Genomic DNA, 18981 nt, shown 5'->3' on the forward strand with positions numbered 1-18981 from the left:
TCACAGAACGATGCATCACCGTCATGGGTCTGCTGCTGCACCTCGTCAACTCGCTTGTATTTGCCCCTGGACCATTTAGATGGGCGCACAGGATCCACTTTATTCCTACAGCATTTTGCCCAATGCCCTTTCTTGCCACACTTCTTGCATGTGTCGCGATACGCCGGGCATTGCCTGGGTTTATGAAACAAATCACAGTAGCCACAAGGGTTTTGTCTCTCATCCTGCGACTTCTGTTTCGTCGACCCTCGTGTCTTGACAGCATCAATATTGCTAGACCTGGGCTCTAAATTGGCAATGCACTGTCTGCCCGCTGCAATGGCCTCATACTGCCTGCCTAACGTAAGCACCTCTGGAATGGTGTGACCTTTAGGCTTCTGTATAAGCTCTCGCTGTAGACCTTCATGGGGCGTGGACGTGATTACCAACACCATGACTCTGTCAGTGAGCTCCTGCTCAGTGAAGTCACACTGGAGACTTTTTTCGCGACACCGGGTCACAAACTGAGCAAGCAACGCCCCCGGCTTCTGGCGATACCGCATCAACTCCAACCTGTGGACCCTGAAATTTACCTTCGTCCTCAGCTGGTCCTCAAAAAATGCCCATATGCACTCCGGTTTGCTCCGATCCTCCACACTCGGACCTGACGCATTCAAACGACGAAGTCCTTCCACTCCCAAAGCGATTTTTATCTTCGTGGCCTGCTTAGATTCCGATGCAACTTCTAAGTCTTCCAGGCACAGTTGCAACCTTTCCTTGAACAGGGAGAACTCAGTGGGGATGTCCAGCACTTGCCAGTTCATTTCAGGTAACCGAGACATATTATTTGCACTATATGGCGGAAACACGGTAACTTGAACAATTATAAACAAAACCAAAAACAACCGTATCACAGGACCCCAACCCTTGCTATCAGCAAATCTATAGTACTATATGCATTCACAGAAATAAACATACATATACCATAGTATCAAATGCAAACAGTAATATTGCAGTATTACACACAGATAAGCACACAAAGCAATGTCCAAATCTTCCCTTCAAGAAGCAGACTGGCCGTGTAAATCAGCGTAGCGTATGCTCTAGATGGGTGAAGGTCGCTGCTCCACTGCGATGATCTGCCTCGCAACGATGGGCCCGCAACGATGGGCCCGCAACGATGGGCTCGCAACGATGGGCTCGCAACGATGCAGCTCCCAGCTGCTGTAACCGCGGTGCGATCGGGCCTCGGCTGCGGTGCGCGTTGGCCCCGCCCACAGGTGCTCCCGGCCGCTGCTGCTCAGTCGACGCGTGCTGCCGCTGCTGCTCAGTCGACGCGTGCTGCCGCTGCCTCGGGCCCAGGGCCTTCCCAACTCACCGGTCGCCGCGCCTGGGAAGGATGCAGTGCCTCGACTTTACCGGTCGTCGCGCCTCCGTGGATGGTCGGTCCCTCCGGTCGCCGAACTCCCCCGCGATGTCGGGTCTCACCGGTCTCTGCACTCCCCCGCGATGCCAGGTCTCACCGGACTCTGCACTCCCCCGCGATGTCGGGTCTCACCGGTCCCTGTCGGTGACGGTGTCGTCGTCGGTGTGGGCCTTCACACACCTCCCTCAGCAGCTTGCAACGTCCCGTCGGCAGCTCAGCGCTGACTACAGATCAGGTAAGTGCACATACACGGTAGGCCCTGTCGAGAGGCAATCCAGCGTCCCGTACGAGCTGGAAACTACTCTTTATTTCTGTTTCTTTCCCCTAGGGCACTAGTTTAATTATTTTCGTAGTATAATTTTCACCAAAAAAAAATTTTTTTAATTTAAAAAAAAATATTTTTTAATGACTTGTGAACCTTTTCCGCTTGGGTTTCTCTTTACCTTTCTAGGCAAATCACCAAACCGCTGCCACCATGTTGTACTTCGTGGTCCGGTACCTGTTGTACCTTTAGTGACTCTGGACGGACCACAAGTACACGTGTATAAAAGGTTACAATGCTGGAGCTCAACTCCAGGCTGTTTATTCCGTGGTCATCTGGATCCAGAGTGACCACCCAATCACACCAACCTCTTATATACGCATTCCTGCACATGCAAACAAAGTAGTCCTTGGGATACACAAAGTAGTCCCAGGCAATATCACAACAACTATTCTGTGCATCTTGAGTTCCTCATCTTCTTTCCCCTGAGGCTTTTGCGCTTTCAATCTTTTTGTAGAATCTCTTGCTATTTCAGATTATAACATCTGAGATAGTGTTGGAAATTTCACCATTCTCTTTTCTAAATAGCTTGCAGCTTGCATTTCGGAAATGTTGTCTATCCATTCTCTTCCCCCTCCCCCTCCACAATGCTGCCTTCCCCACTGGGTTCCTCCAGCACTTTGCCTTTTGCTCATGATTCCAACATCTGCAGTTCCTTGTGCCGTGAACATTTTGTTAAATTCCTCAATCAGTTTTCTGCCGTATCAGATACCATGTCCCACATCCATCTATTGTACTGTGCAAAAGGTACTCTGATTGTACTCTGGATAGGAAGATCCTGTGAGATGTTTCAGCAATCTATTTGAGAAAAAAGATGTAATAAACATTAGTAAAATGACACAAAGGTCAGGAACTCTGTCTGGATTTAACTCCACAACATCAACTAAAATTACATTTTGCTAGTCATGGGTTTACCTGACTAGTTTGGGGAAATTAAAGTTACAATAATAATAATAATAATAATAATAATAATAATAATAATAATAATAATAATAATAATATAATAATAATATTCATTTTTTAAATTTTTTATTTTTTATTTTTTTTACTACTTTAAACAGTACATTTTTGCGTAAAATAAAAGGTGCCAGTCTGCATTTCAATTAAAACATTAAGCTACCTTTCTCACCATTTTCCATTAACCTACCCCCACTTCTGTTTTGATAATGTGAAAAACCAACTTCATATTTAACAAACAAATAACTAAACAGTATAAAATCAATACTAAAAGTATACATTTGAAAATCCACGTTTTTAACTTTGTCAAGATGCCAACTTAGTGTCACCATGACAAAAAAAAACATAGGATTTAAAATAAAACACAAAGTGCTGGAGGAACTCAGTGGGTCAGGCAGCATCTGTGGAGAGAATAAACCAACAATATTTCAGGTTAGAATCCTACCCCAAAATCTGAGTTGCTCTGATGTTTTGTGTTTTGTTCAAGATTCCAGCAACAGCAGTTCCCTGTGTTTCTGTTTTACTAGGTTGAAAACATTTGATTTGTGTGTACTTTATCCCTGACTTCCATCGGACTGGCAGCAACACACACTATGCAAGATCACTCATTACACTGCCCAATTTGTGTAATTTGTGCTTTTATTTTGTATTGTTTCACATGCAACAGATGGAGACAGTGAGCGGCCAAAGACTGCCTGTGAGCAGCAGAGGGATCGGTTAGAAGCAGAGGTGAGGCTGCGTGGGTCTCAGCCGCAGTGGGGAGACCACATCCCTCAGTGTGATGAAGAAGGGAACTTCAGGCTGATGCAATGCCGCAGCAGCACAGGCCACTGCTGGTGTGTGTACGAAAACGGGCAGGAAGTCCCAGGGAGCCGGACACTACCTGGAACCGCTCAACCACGCTGTGGGACGACAGGTCAGTCAGTGGTTTGTAAAAGCAATTGGCCACTGTGGCAGCTCAAATGAGAAGATCAAAGAGATTTGTTTTTTAAAGAATGTGACTGACTTGTACTTGCAGAAAAATCCTCAAGTAATTTGCAGCTAGGTAGAGGCTTTATTTAGGGTCCATGATCTGTGTTTATGATCTTACTTTCTCCATTCATTGAAACTGAGCTTGCGTATGACTGGCAAAGCCTGGTGACTATTCTGTGCATCTTGAGTTCCTCATCATCTTTCCCCTGAGGCTTTTGCACTTTCAATCTTTTTGTGGAATCTGTTGCTATTTCAGATTATAACCTCTGAGACAGTGTTGGAAATTTCACCATTCTCTTTTCTAAATAGCTTGCAGCTTGCATTTCTGAAATGTTGTCTATCCATTCCCCGCCCCTCCACCGATGCTGTCTTCCCCACTGGGTTCCTCCAGCACTTTGCCTTTTGCTCATGATTCCAACATCTGCAGTTCCTTGTGTTTTGAACATTTTGTTAAATTCTTCAATCAGAATTCTGCCGTATCAGATACCAGTCAGCCATGTCCCACATCCATCTATTGTACTGTGCAAAAGGTATTCTGATTGTACTCTGGATAGGAAGAATTGTGTGAGATGTTTCAGCAACCTATTTGAGAAAAAAAGATGTAATAAACATTAATAAAATGACACAAAGGTCAGGAACTCTGGCTGGAATTAACTCCACAACATCAACTAAAATTACATTTTGCTAGTCATGGGTTTACCTGACTAGTTTGGGGAAATTAAAGTTACCTAAAAAACAATGCATTTTTTTGTAAACAAAAAGGTGCCAATCTGCATTTCAATTAAAACATTAAGCTACCTTTCTCACCATTTTTCCATTAATATATCCCCCACCTCTGTTTTGACATTGTGAAAAACCAACATATTTAACAAACAAATAACTAAATAGTATAAAATCGACAATAAAAGTATACATTTGAAAATCACGTTTTTAACTTTGTCGAGGTGCCGACTTAGTTACCATAACAAACAAAAAAAGGATTTAAAATGAAATATAAAGTGCTGGAGGAAATCAGTGGGTCAGGCAGCATCTGTGGAGAGAATAAACCAACAATATTTCAGGTTAGAATCCTACCCCAAAATCTGAGTTGCTCTGATGTTTTGTGTTTTGTTCAAGATTCCAGCAACAGCAGTTCCCTGTGTTTCTGTTTTACTAGGTTGAAAACATTTGATTTGTGTGTACTTTATCCCTGACTTCCATCGGACTGGCAGCAACACACACTGTGCAAGAACACTCATTACACTGCGCAATTTGTGTAATTTGTGCTTTTGTTTTGTATTGTTTCACATGCAATAGATGGAGACAGTGAGCGGCCAAAGACTGCCTGTGAGCAGCAGAGGGATCGGTTAGAAGCAGAGGTGAGGCTGCGTGGGTCTCAGCCGCTGTTGGGACGCCACATCCCTCAGTGTGATGAAGAAGGGAACTTCAGGCCGATGCAATGCAGCAGCAGCACAGGCCACTGCTGGTGTGTGTACGAAAACGGGCAGGAAGTCCCAGGGAGCCGGACACTACCTGGAACTGCTCAACCACACTGTGGGACGACAGGTCAGTCAGTGGTTTGTAAAAGCAAATGGCCACTGTGGCAGCTCAAATGAGATGATCAAAGAGATTAATTTTTTTAAGAATGTAACTGATTTGTACTTGAAGAATGATTTCTCAATAATTTGTAGATATGTGAAAACTTGAGTTAGGGCCAGTATCTCCTGTGTATACAATCTTCCTTTCATAATTCAGTGAAACTGAGCTTGCGTGTGTCTGGAGAAAGTCTGGTCACAATTCCATGCATCTTGACGGCTTTATTGTCTTTGTCTACAGGCTTTTGTAGTTTCAATCTTTTTGGACAATCCTTTGCTGTTTCAGATTACCACCTCTGAGGCAGTGTTGAGAATTGGCTCTTTCTCTTTTCAAAATGGTTTGCTGCCTGTATTTTCTTATTGTCAACCAAACAATAACAATTTTTAAATTGTTCAAAGAAGGGTCCCAACTCGAAATGTCATCTGTCCATTCCCTCCACAGATGCTGCCCGGCCCATTGAGTTGCTTCAGCATTCTTCCTTTTGCTGAAGATTTCTGTGCCCACTGTTTCTTGTACCTCTAACAATATTTTCATTTCTCTGTCAGTTTCCTGCCCTATCTGAACGATGTCTCACATCCATCTATTGTACCGAGCAAAACGTATTCTGATTGTACCCTTGAGAGGAAGATTCTGAGATGTTTTAGAAACTTATTTGATAATTTTTTTTAAATCTCACATGTAGTGAACCTTATTAAAATGAAGCAAAGGTCTGGAACTCTTGCTGGAATGAACACCACAAAATTAGCTAAAATTGAATGTTGCTAGTCATGGGTTTACCTGGCGGTATTGGAGTTTAGATTAGTTCCTTGTGTCTCTGTTTTACTAGATTTCAAATATTTCAGTTGGGTGCCCTATCTCCCCCACTTCAATCGGACTGGCAGCAACGCGCACTGTGCAAGATCACTTGTTACACGTCCCAGTTTGTGTAATTTGTGCGTTTGTTTTGTATTGTTTCAAATGCAACAGATGGAGACAGTGATCGGCCAAAGACTGCCTGTGAGCAGCAGAGGGATCGGTTAGAAGCAGAGGTGAGGCTGCGTGGGTCTCAGCCGCTGTTGGGACACCACATCCCTCAGTGTGATGAAGAAGGGAACTTCAGGCCGATGCAATGCCACAGCAGCACAGGCCGCTGCTGGTGTGTGTACGAAAGCGGGCAGGAAGTCCCAGGGAGCCGGACACTACCTGGAACCGCTCAACCACGCTGTAGGATGACAGGTCAGTCAGTGGTTTGTAAAAGCAATTGGCCATTGTGGCAGCTCAAATGAGAAGATCAAAGAGACTCATTTCTTTAAGAATGTAACTGATTTGTACTTGAAGAAAGATTTCTAAATAATTTGTAGATATGTGAAAACTTGAGTTAGGGCCAGTGTCTCCTGTGTATACAATCTTCCCTTCACAATTCAGTGAAACTGAGCTTGCGTGTGACTGGAGAAAGTCTGGTCACAATTCCATGCATCTTGACGGCTTTATTGTCTTTGTCTACAGGCTTTTGTAGTTTCAATCTTTTTGGACAATCCTTTGCTGTTTCAGATTACCACCTCTGAGGCAGGGTTGAGAATTGGCTCTTTCTCTTTTCAAAATGGTTTGTTGCCTGTACTTTCTTATTGTCAACCAAACAATAACAATTTTAAAATTGTTCAAAGAAGGGTGCCAACTCGAAATGTCATCTGTCATTCCCTCCACAGATGCTGCCCGGCCCATTGAGTTGCTTCAGCATTCTTTCTTTTGCTGAAGATTCCTGCGTCCACTGTTTCTTGTACCTCTAACAATATTTTAATTTCTCTGTCAGTTTCCTGGCCTATCTGAACGATGTCCCACATCCATCTATTGTACCGAGCAAAACCTATTCTGATTGTACCCTAGAGAGGAAGATTCTGAGATGTTTTAGCAAGTTCCAATAAATCTCACATGTAGTGAACCTTATTAAAATGAAGCAAAGGTCTGGAACTCTTGCTGGAATGAACAACACAAAATTAGCTATAATTGGATTTTGCTATTCATGGGGTTACCTGGCGGTACTGGAGTTTAGATTAGTTTAGGGAAATGAAACATATTACAGTTAAACAGTGCTTTTTTTGCTAAGCAATAAGGCGCTGATACACATGTTAATTAAAAATTAAGCCTTATTTCTCAACCATTTATTCCATTAATATACCCCCTTGTCTGTTTTGACATTGTAAACAATCAACATTTATATTTAGTAAACTAAGAACTATAACTAACCTTAGTGTTTTGCTCATGATTCCAACAGCTGCAATCCTTGTGTTTTACCAGATTTAAAACATTTGATTTGAGTGTGCTTTTTCCCCCCACTTCAATCGGACTGGCAGCTACACACACTGTGCAAGATCATTCATTATTTGGCCCAGTTTGTGAAATTTGTGCTTTTGTTTTGTATTGTTTCAAAAGTAACGATTGCAATCAGCGAGCAGCCAAAGACTGCCTGTGAGCAGCAGAGGGATCGGCTAGAAGCAGAGGTGAGGCTGCGTGGGTCTCAGCCACTGTTGGGACACCACATCCCTCAGTGTGACGAGGAAGGGAACTTCAGGCCGATGCAATGCCACAGCAGCACAGGCCACTGCTGGTGTGTGTACGAAAACGGGCAGGAAGTCCCAGGGAGCCGGACACTACCTGGAACCGCTCAACCACACTGTGGGACGACAGGTCAGTCAGTGGTTTGTAAAAGCAAATGGCCATTGTGGCAGCTCAAATGAGAAGATCAAAGAGATTCATTTTAAAATAATATGACCGACGTACTTGCAGAAAGACTTCTAAGTAAAATGTAGATTATTGGAAGCCTGATTAAGAGGTCTGTGATCTTATAATCTTCCTTTCACCATTCAGTGAAACTGGGCTTGCACATGACTGGGAAACGTCTGGACACAATTCCGTGTATCTTGAGGGCATCATCGTCTATCTCCACAGGCTTTTTTGCTTTCAATCCTTTTTGAAGAATACTTTGCTGTTTTAGATTACCACCTCTGTGGCAGTATTGAAAATTACCTCTTTTTCTTTTCTAAACGGTTTGCTGCATGTACTTTCTTATTGTTAACAACAAAAAAACGTTTTTTTAATTGTCCAAAGAAGGGTCCCAACAGGAAATGTCATCTGTATGAAGGAACTGCAGATGCTGGTTTAAACCAAAGATAGGCACTAAATATTGGAGTAACTCAGCGGGACAGGCAGCATCTCTGGCGAGAAGGAACGAGTGACGTTTTGGGTCGAGACCCTTCTTCAGACTGACATCAGGGGGGGGAAGTGTGAAGGTGTGAAAGCGGGGCAAAGGGAATGGAGATCAAGGAAAATGTAGAATAGCTCATTGTTAGCTGGGAGAAAGCAAACAGATAAAATGTAGTCAGAGACAGTAAGGCTGGTCGGAGAACTGGGAAGGGGGTGGGATGGAGAGAAGAGGGAAAGTAAAGGTTACTTGAAAATGTCATCTGTCCATTTCCTTCGCATAAGCTGCCTGACTCGCCGAGCTCCTCTGGCACTGTTTTGTTGCTCACAATTCCAATATGTAGTTTTTCTTGCCTCTCTAACGATATTTTAATTTTGCTGTTGGAAGTATAAAAAGTATAATAACTAATCAACAAAATATAAATTTGAAAATCACGTTTTTTACGTTGTCGGGTGCCAGCACATCATGTTGGTGTTATCGTTATATAAAAAGCACTGGATTAAAAAATACACAAAATGCTGGAGGAATGCTGCTTGAGGGTCAGGCAGCCTCTGTGGAGGGAATGGACAGACAATATTTCAGGTTGGAACCCTTCCCCAAAAGGAATGTCCATCCCTTCCACAGTTGCTGCCTGACCCACTGAGTTGTTCCGGTCCTATGTTTTTGTTCAAGATTCCAGCAGCTGCATTTCGTTGTGTCTCTGTTTTACTAGATTTAAAATATTTCATTTGGGTGTCCTATCTCCCCCACTTCAATCAGACTGGCAGCAACTCGCACGGTGGAAGATCACTCATTACGCGTCCCAGTTTGTGTAATTTGTGCTTTTATTTTGTATTGTTTCAAATGCAACAGATGGAGACAGTGAGCGGCCAAAGACTGCCTGTGAGCAGCAGAGGGATCAGTTAGAAGCAGAGGTGAGGCTGCGTGGGTCTCAGCCGCTGTTGGGACACCACATCCCTCAGTGTGATGAAGAAGGGAACTTCAGGCCGATGCAATGCCACAGCAGCACAGGACACTGCTGGTGTGTGTACGAAAACGGGCAGGAAGTCCCAGGGAGCCGGACACTACCTGGAACCGCTCAACCACACTGTGGGACGACAGGTCAGTCAGTGGTTTGTAAAAGCAATTGGCCACTGTGGCAGCTCAAATGAGAAGATCAAAGAGACTTTTTTTTAAAGAATGTGACCGCCTTGTACTTGCAGGAAGACTTCTAAGTAATTTGTAGATATGTGGAAGCTTGATTTAGGGTCTGTGATTTCCTGTGTTTATAATCTTCCCTTCACCATTCAGTGAACCTAAGCTTGCCTATGACTGGCAAAAGTCTGGTCACAACACTGGTCACAATGACGGCATGGTGGCACAGCTGTAGAGTTGCTGCTTTACAGCACTTGCGGCGCCGGAGACCCGGGTTTGAGCCCGACTACGGGTGCTGTCTGTACGGAATTTATACGTTCTCCCCAAGACTGTGTGGGCTTTCTCCAAAAACTTCCTCCCACACTCCAAAGACTTTCAGGTTTGTAGGTTAATTGGCTTGGTATAAGTGTAAATTGTCCCTAGTGTGTGTTAATGTTAATGTGCAGTAATCGCTGGTCGGTGCTGACTCGGTGGGCCAAAGGGCCTGTTTCCGCACAGTATCTCTAAATTGAATTCCAGCATCGTGAGGGCCTCATCATCTTTCTTGTTAGGCTTTTGTGCTTTCAATAATTTTGGAGAATCATTGTTGTTTCAGAGTACCAAGCCAGGGTTGAACATTTTTCTTTTCTAAATAGTTGGCTGCATGTATTTTCTTATTGTCAACCAAAAAAATAACTTTTTTAATTGTCCAAAGAAAGGTCCCAACAGGAAATATCATCGGTCCATTCCCTCAGCAAATGCTGCCTGAATCACCGAGCTCCTCTGGTGCTCTGCTTTATGTTCACGGTTCCAGTATCTACTGTTTCTTGTGCCTCTAACAATATAAACATAGCACAAAAAGTAAGGAAATTTGTGTTTGGTAGATTATTTCTTTGTTGTAACAATGCTTCTTGGCAATAAATCTTATACCGTTGGAAAGCCTGTTTATTTCCCTTTTAAATGGTGCCACATTTGTAAGGAACATGCATTTGTGGGATGAGCAGCAGAGCTGTGTATATGGGTTGCGCCCATGAAAAATTTGCCAAATCTTCTCTGCCAATGCCAAACAGCTTATTCTGCCATTGACTCTTGTTCGGTGTTGTTTGGTGGATTGGATGATTGAAGTCTGAAGAAACAAGACATATTGGCAATTTAACAATTTATTCATTTAATAAACAGGAGCCACAGTAGTGTGTGGAAGAACCATACACAGCCATAACAGACTGGCACCTCCTCCTCATGCTGGTCACCAGCCTGGTCACACACTGTTGTGGGATGGCATCCCATTCTTGTCAGCACCTGGGGGTACCAGAAGCTCAAAACAAGAGTCAATAGCAACAGCAGAATAAGCTGTTTGGCATTGGCAGAGAAGATTTGGCAAATTTTTCATGGCCGCAACCCATATACTCAGCTCTGCTGCTCATCCCACAAATGCATGTTCCTTACAAATGTGGCACCATTTAAAAGGGAAATAAACAGGCTTTCCAACGGTATAAGATTTATTGCCAAGAAGCATTGTTACAACAAAGAAATAATCTACCAAACACAAATTTCCTTACTTTTTGTGCTATGTTTATTAATTTTGCCGTCTGCTTTCTGCCCAATCAGATTCCAGTCAACTACGTCCCACATCCATCTATTGTACCGAGCCATTCCTATTCTGATTGTACTCTGGGTAGGAAGATGCTGTGAGATGTTTCAGCAACTTATTTGAGATTTTAATAATATAACAAGTAGTAAACCTTATTCAAATGGCACAACAGTCTGGAACTGTGACAGGAATGAACTCTAATAGCAGCTGAAATCAAACTTTGCTGCTTATGGGTCTCCCTGAAGATGATGGAGTTTAGATTAGTTTGGGGAAATGAAATATATTACGTTTAAACAATGTTTTTTGTATACAAAAAGGTGCCAGTCCGCATGTCAATTTAAAAACTATTCTGCATTTCTCAATAATTTGTTCAATAAATATGCCCTCCTCATCTTCATATTTTCATATGTTCACATTTTCATATTGTGAACAATTGACTTCATGTTTAATAAACTAGTAACTAAAAAGTATAAAATTTACAATGAAAGTATAAATTTGAAATTCAAGTTTTTAACTTTCATAAGTTCAGAAGTGATAGGAGTAGAGTTAGACCATTTGGCCCATCAAGTCTACTCCACCATTCAATCGTGACTGATCTATCTTTCCCTCCAAATTCCTGCCTTCTCCCCATAACTCCTGACACCTTACTAATCAACTTTGTCGAGGTGCCGTACCAAGGTGTACCATCAATAAATAATCACTGGATTTAAAACAAAACACAAAGAGCTGTCGGCGAGGTAGTGTCTGTGGAGGGAATGGACAAACGATATTTCAGATTGGAACCCTTCCCAGAAGGAATGTCCATCCCCTCCACAGATGTTGCCTGACACGCTGCGTTGCTTCAGCTCTTAGTGTTTTGCTCATGATTCCAACAGCTGCAATCCTTGTGTTTTACTAGATTTAAAACATTTGATTTGAGTGTGCTTTTTCCCCCCACTTCAATCGGACTGGCAGCAACAAACACTGCAAGATCACTCATTACATGGCCCAGTTTGTGTAATTTGCGCTTTTGTTTTGTATTGTTTCACATGCAACAGATGGAGACAGTGATCGGCCAAAGACTGCGTGTGAGCAGCAGAGGGATCGGTTAGAAGCAGAGGTGAGGCTGCGTGGGTCTCAGCCGCTGTTGGGACACCACATCCCTCAGTGTGATGAAGAAGGGAACTTTAGGCTGATGCAATGCCACAGCAGCACAGGCCACTGCTGGTGTGTGTACGAAAACGGGCAGGAAGTCCCAGGGAGCCGGACACTACCTGGAACCGCTCAACCACACTGTGGGACAACAGGTCAGTCAGTGGTTTGTAAAAGCAATTGGCCACTGTGGCAGCTCAAATGAGAAGATCAAAGAGATTTATTTTTTAATAATATGACCGACTTGTACTTGCAGAAAGACTTCTAAGTAAAATGTAGATTATTGGAAGCTTGATCTAGAGGTCCGTGATCTTATAATCTTCCTTTCACCATTCAGTGAAACTGAGCTTGTGTATGACTGTCAAACGTCTGGTCACAATTCCGTGTATCTTGAGGGCCTCATCGTCTATCTCCACAGGCTTTTGTGCTTTCAATCCTTTTTGAAGAATTCTTTGCTGTTTTAGATTACCACCTCTGTGGCAGTATTGAAAATTACCTCTTTTTCTTTTCTAAATAGTTTGCTGCATGTATTTTCGAGACCCTTCTTCAGACTGACGTCAGGGCGGAAGGAGATAGATAGATAAGGAAGTGTGAAGGTGTGAAAACAGGGCAAAGGGAATGGAGATCAAGGAAAAGTAGAATAGCTCATTGTTAGCTGGGAGAAGGTAATAACAAAGCAAACAGATAAAATGTAGTCAGAGACAGTACAGGGCCGGTCCCACTTTAGGCGATTTTAAGGCGACTGCCGGCGACTAGGCTGTCGCCGACAGTTCGCCGGGGTGTCGCGGGCATGATCGTGAAGAGTCTTCAAAGAATCGTAGTGGATCTCGGCGCGTCGCTGAGAAATCATCCGGTTTGAAATTTCTCGGCGACAGCTGGCTTGTCGGCAGGTATCGTTGCTTATTGCGGGCGCTGTCACATGCTGTCCCCAGGTTTGATAGGTTCTCTTAGATGCATTTAGAAGCACATAATATTAAAATAAGTAAAGTCATTTCAAAATACCATAAAATGCTTGTGTTTAACCAATTTATTTACCGTCAGGACATTTGACAGGTAGATTGGAGGCGACAGTTTGACAGTAAGGTAAGCGTGGTAATTTTCGCGATGTTTATGGCCATCAGCCATTACATTTAAAGTGGGCTCTCAACCCAGATATGCAACCCAGAAACCAGATATGCATCTCCCGTACATTTTCAAAAAATGCCCACACACTTTTCACAAAAATCCACTTAACCACTAATTTTAAAAAAAAATACAGCTATTAGTAAACTGGAAGTAAATCCAGTTTATGTCTTGTTACAGTGAAGCTTGGTTTTCAACTAACCCGGGCAAGATGTCTTATTTCAAAACTCTCAAGTACTTACCGACTTGACAGTGATTTCAGAAAAAAAGTAGGACGCCGGAGAAGCATTGACAGCGAGGGAATTTTCGTGATGTTTATGGCCATCAGCCATTACATTTAAAGTGGGCTCCCAACCCAGATATGCAACCCTGAAACCAGATGTGCATCTCCCGTACATTTTCAAAGAATGCCCACATACTTTTCACAAAAATCCACTTAACCATTAATTTTTTTTTTTTAATACAGCTATTAGTAAACTGGAAGTAAATCCAGTTTATGCCTTGTTACAGTGAAGCTTGGTTTTCAAGTAACCCGGGCAAGATGTTATATTTCAAAACTCAAGTACTTACCGACTTGTCAGTGATTTCAGCGGAAATTAGGACGCGGGAGAAGCATTGACAGCGAGGGAATTTTCGTGATGTTTATGGCCATCAGCCATTACATTTAAAGTGGGCTCCCAACCCAGATATGCAACCCTGAAACCAGATGTGCATCTCCCGTACATTTTCAAAGAATGCCCACATACTTTTCACAAAAATCCACTTAACCACTTAAATTTATTTTTTAATACAGCTATTAGTAAACGAAGTAAATCCAGTTTATGCCTTGTTACAGTACTTACCGACTTGTCAGTGATTTCAGCGGAAATTAGGACGCGGGAGAAGCATTGACAGTGTGGGAATTTTTGCGATGTTTCTGAAGACGGTGTAATCTTGACCTGACTCGGCATTGTCGTGGTCATTGTCGTCGGTTAAAAGAAAATTTTGGCGATCTGCTACGACATTGACAGTCGCCGGTAGTCGCCAAAAAAATCGCCTTAGTGGGACAGGCCCTTAAGACTGGTCAGAGAAATGGGAAGGGGGTGGGATGGAGAGAGAGAGGGATGTCTGGGTGTGGCCCTGTCGAGGGAAGTGCCCTGTGAGAAAAGTGCGAGTCTTTGGCTGCGAGTCTTCGGCGAGGAGGCTGAGGTGAGGAGGCTGAGGTGAGGAGGCTGAGGTGAGGAGGCTGAGGTGAGGAGGCTGAGGTGAGGAGGATACACTTGTTTTTGAGCCTGATTTGTTTTTTGACACTAAAGTAATGGCAGACAAGCTGGTGCAGTGTTTCCTGCAAGATGTGGGAAGGTAGGTTAATTCCCGGAATGGCGGGACTATCATATGTTGAAAGACTGGAGCGACTAGGCTTGTACACACTGGAATTTAGAAGGATGAGAGGAGATCTTATCGAAACGTATAAGATTATTAAGGGGTTGGACACGTTAGAGGCAGGAAACATGTTCCCAATGTTGGGGGAGTCCAGAACCAGGGGCCACAGTTTAAGAATAAGGGGTAGGCCATTTAGAACTGAGATGAGGAAAAACTTTTTCAGTCAGAGAGTTGTGAATCTGTGGAATTCTCTGCCTCAGAAGGCAGTGGAGGCCAATTCTCTGAATGCATTCAAGAGAGAGCTGGATAGAGCTCTTAAGGATAGTGAAGTCAGGGGGTATGGGGAGAAGGCAGGAACGGGGTACTGATTGAGAATGATCAGCCATGATCACATTGAATGGCGGTGCTGGCTCGAAGGGCCGAATGGCCTCCTCCTGCACCTATTGTCTATTGACACCGCTGGAGCTTCTGGGAGCTACACCTGCGAGAATTGTGTCCAGGTGCAGCTCCTTAATGAACGTGTTGTGGAATTGGAGAAGCAGCTGGATGATCTCATATCCATCCGGGAATACGAGTTTCCTGGACAGGACCTACTGTGAGGCTGTCACACCAAGGGTCCAGGTCGAGCGAAGGTGGGAGACTGTTTCAGAGGGGAGTAAACGTGGATTACAGGAGACCCCGTGGCTGTGCCTATTGCAAACAGGTACACACTCTTGGGAGCTGTTGGGGCAGGAGACGCTTCCAGTCCGAGTGGCGGACAGGTCGGTGGCTCTAATCCAGGCAAGGAGACCCGACCGGGGAGACCAAAGTCGAGAAGAGCCATAGTAGTTGGTGATTCCATTGTCCGAGGTACGGACAGTAGCTTCTGTGGCCACAGGCGGGACTTGAGGATGGTCTGTTGCCTCCCTGGTGCCAGGGTTCAAGACATCACGGACCGGCTTCAGAACATCCTAGTTAGGGAAGGCGATCAACCGGAAGTAGTTGTGCAGGTGGGCACGAACGTCGTCGGGAGGAAGAGGAAGGAGGTGCTGCAACGTGAGTTTAGAGAGTTGGGAAGAAGACTGAGAAGTAGGACGTCGAGGGTGGTTATCTCTGGATTGCTTCCTGTACCTCGTGCTAGTGAGGGCAGGAACAAAGAGATCGGGGATATGAATCTATGGCTGTGGGGTTGGTGCAGGGAGCAGGGATTTAGATTTCTAGACCACTGGGATCTCTTCTGGGGTAGGGATGACCTATACCAAAGGGGCGGGTTGCACCTTAACAGCAGGGGGACCAACATTCTGGCAGGTAGGTTTGCTAGTGTTACACGTGTGGGTTTAAACTAAGTTGTGGGAAGGAGGGGTTGACAAATTGGGAATATGAAGATGGAGTTAAAGGGGAAGCGAATACAGGAGAAATTGCAAAGGACTGTAGAATAAATGGGAAGGGAAGTTCTAGATGGGATAAGAGAGTAAGGTCAGGGCCAATGGTGACCGGTGTGAGAGGGGAGGTGAATACCAAAGTTAAAGTGTTGTATTTAAATGCGCGAAATATAAAAAATAAAGTGGATGAGCTTGAGGCTCAGTTAGACATTGGCAAGTATGATGTTGTGGGAATTACAGAAACATGGCTACAAGAGGACCAGGGCTGGGAACTGAATATTCGGGGGTGTACGACCTATTGAAAAGACAGCCAGGTGGGCAGAAGAGGTGGGGTTGCTCTGTTGGTAAGGAATGATATTCACTCCCTTGCAAGGGGTGATGTAGAATCAGTATGGATAGAAATTAGAAATTGTAAGGGTAAAAAGACCCTAATGGGAGTTATCTACATGCCCCCAAGCAGTAGCCTCGACATAGGGTGCAAGTTGAATCGAGCTAAAATTGGCATGCTGAAAATGTAATGCTACGGTGGTTATGGGAGATTTCAACATGCAGGTAGACTGGGAAAATCAGGTTGGTACTGGACTCCAGGAAAGGGAGTTTGTGGAGTGCCTCCGAGATGGATTCTTCGAACAGGTTGTACTGGAGCCTACCAGGGAGAAGGCAATTCTGGATTTAGTGTTGTGTAATGAAGCTGATTTGATAAGGGAACTCAAGGTAAAAGAGCCATTAGGAGGCAGTGATCATAACATGATAAGTTTTAATCTACAAATTGAGAGGGAGAAGGGAAAATCGGAAGTGTCAGTATTACAGTATAGCAAAGGGGATTACAGAGGCATGAGCTGATCAGATTTGACTGGAAGGAGACCCGAGCAGGGAAGACGGTGGAACAGCAATGGCAGGTATTCCTGGGAATAATGCAGAAGTTGCAGGATCAATTCATCCCAAAGAGGAGGAAAGATTCTAAGGGGAGTAAGAGGCACCCGTGGCTGACAAGGGAAGTCAAGGACAGCATAAAAATAAAAGAGAAGAAGTATAACATAGCAAAGAAGAGCGGGATGCCAGAGGATTGGGACTCTTTTAAAGAGCAACAGAAGATAACTAAAAAGGCAATACGGAGAGAAAAGATGAGGTACAAAGGTAAGCTGGACAATAATATTAAGTAGGATAGTAAAAGTTTCTTTAAGTATGTGAAGAGGAAAAAAATAGTTAAGGCAAATGTGGGTCCCTTGAAGACAGAAGCAGGGGAATTTATTACGGGGAACAAGGAAATGGCAGACGAGTTGAACCGGTACTTTGGATATGTCTTCACTAAGGAAGATACAAACAATCACCCAGATGTTCTAGTGGCCAGAGATCCTAGGGTGATGGAGGAACTGAAGGAAATTCACATTAGGCAGGAAATGGTGTTGGGTAGATTGATGGGACTGAAGGCTGATAAATCCCCAGGGCCTGATGGTCTGCATCCCAGGGTACTTAAGGAGGTGGCTCTAGAAATCATGGATGCATTGGTGATCATTTTCCAATGTTCTATAGATTCAGGATCAGTTCCTGTGGATTGGAGGCTAGCTAATGTTATCCCACTTTTTAAGAAAGGAGGGAGAGAGAAAACAGGAAATTATAGACCAGTTAGTCTGACATCAGTGGTGGGGAAGGTACTGGAGTCAATTATAAAAGACGAGATTGCGGAGCATTTGGATAGCAGTAACAGGATCGTTCCGAGCCAGCATGGATTTACGAAGGGGAATCGTGCTTGACTAATCTTCTGGAATTTTTTGAGTATGTAACTAGGAAAATTGACAGGGGAGTGCCGGTGGATGTGGTGTACCTCGACTTTCAGAAAGCCTTCGACAAGGTCCCACAGAGGAGATTAGTGGGCAAAATTAGAGCACATGGTATTGCGTGTAGGGTACTGACATGGATAGAAAGTTGGTTGACAGACAGAAAGCAAAGAGTGGGGATAAATGGGTCCCTTTCAGAATGGCAGGCAGTGACTAGTGGGGTACCGCAAGGCTCGGTGCTGGGATCGCAGCTATTTACAATATACATTAATGACTTGGATGAAGAGATTAAAAGTAACATAAGCAAATTTGCAGATGACACAAAGCTGGGTGGCAGTGTGAACTGTGAGGAAGATGCTATGAGGTTGCAGGGTAACTTGGACTGTCTGTGAGTGGGCAGATGTATGGCAGATGCAGTTTAATGTGGATAAGTGTGAGGTTATTCACTTTGGTGGTAAGAATAGGAAGGCAGAATATTATCTGAATGATGTCAAGTTAGGAAAAGGGGACGTACAACGAGATCTGGGTGTCCTAGTGCATCAGTCACTGAAAGGAAGCATGCAGGTGCAGCAGGTAGTGAAGAAAGCCAATGGAATGTTGTCCTTCATAACAAGAGGAGTTGAGTATAGGAGCAAAGAGGTCCTTCTACAGTTGTACAGGGCCCTAGTGAGACTGCACCTGGAGTACTGTGAGCAGTTTTGGTCTCCAAATTTGAGGAAGGATATTCTTGCTGTTGAGGGCGTGCAGCGTAGGTTTACTAGGTTAATTCCCAGAATGGCGGGACTGTCGTATGTTGAAAGACTGGAGCGACTAGGCTTGTATACACTGGAATTTAGAAGGATGAGAGGGGATCTTATTGAAACATATAAGATTATTAAGGGGTTGGACATGTTAGAGGCAGGAAACGTGTTCCCAAAGTCGGGAAGTCCAGAACCAGGGGCCACAGTTTAAGAATAAGGGGTAGGCCATTTAGAACAGAGATAAGGTAAAACCCTTTTCAGTCAGAGTGTTGTAAATCTGTGGAATTCTCTGCCTCAGAAGGCAGTTGAGGCCAGTTCTCTGAATGCTTTCAAGAGAGAGCTAGATAGAGCTCTTAAGGATAGCGGAGTCAGTG

At 44.0% G+C, this 18981-nt stretch overlaps 1 protein-coding gene across 4 annotated transcripts in view; it reads left to right on the plus strand.

Moving 5' to 3' along the window:
* nid2a (nidogen 2a (osteonidogen)) overlaps positions 1-18981 on the plus strand; it is a 117687-nt gene that overhangs the window by 43518 nt on the left and 55188 nt on the right. For all 4 annotated transcript variants that reach the window (XM_078406697.1, XM_078406698.1, XM_078406699.1 and 1 more), the window contains exons 12-17: positions 3352-3600; positions 4953-5201; positions 6198-6446; positions 7641-7895; positions 9262-9510; positions 12151-12399. In XM_078406697.1, the coding sequence (XP_078262823.1) occupies positions 3352-3600; positions 4953-5201; positions 6198-6446; positions 7641-7895; positions 9262-9510; positions 12151-12399 (1500 nt within the window). The remainder of the gene's footprint in view (positions 1-3351; positions 3601-4952; positions 5202-6197; positions 6447-7640; positions 7896-9261; positions 9511-12150; positions 12400-18981) is intronic.

This window comes from Rhinoraja longicauda, chromosome 10, assembly GCF_053455715.1.
Source record: "Rhinoraja longicauda isolate Sanriku21f chromosome 10, sRhiLon1.1, whole genome shotgun sequence".
Lineage (NCBI taxonomy): Eukaryota > Metazoa > Chordata > Chondrichthyes > Rajiformes > Arhynchobatidae > Rhinoraja > Rhinoraja longicauda.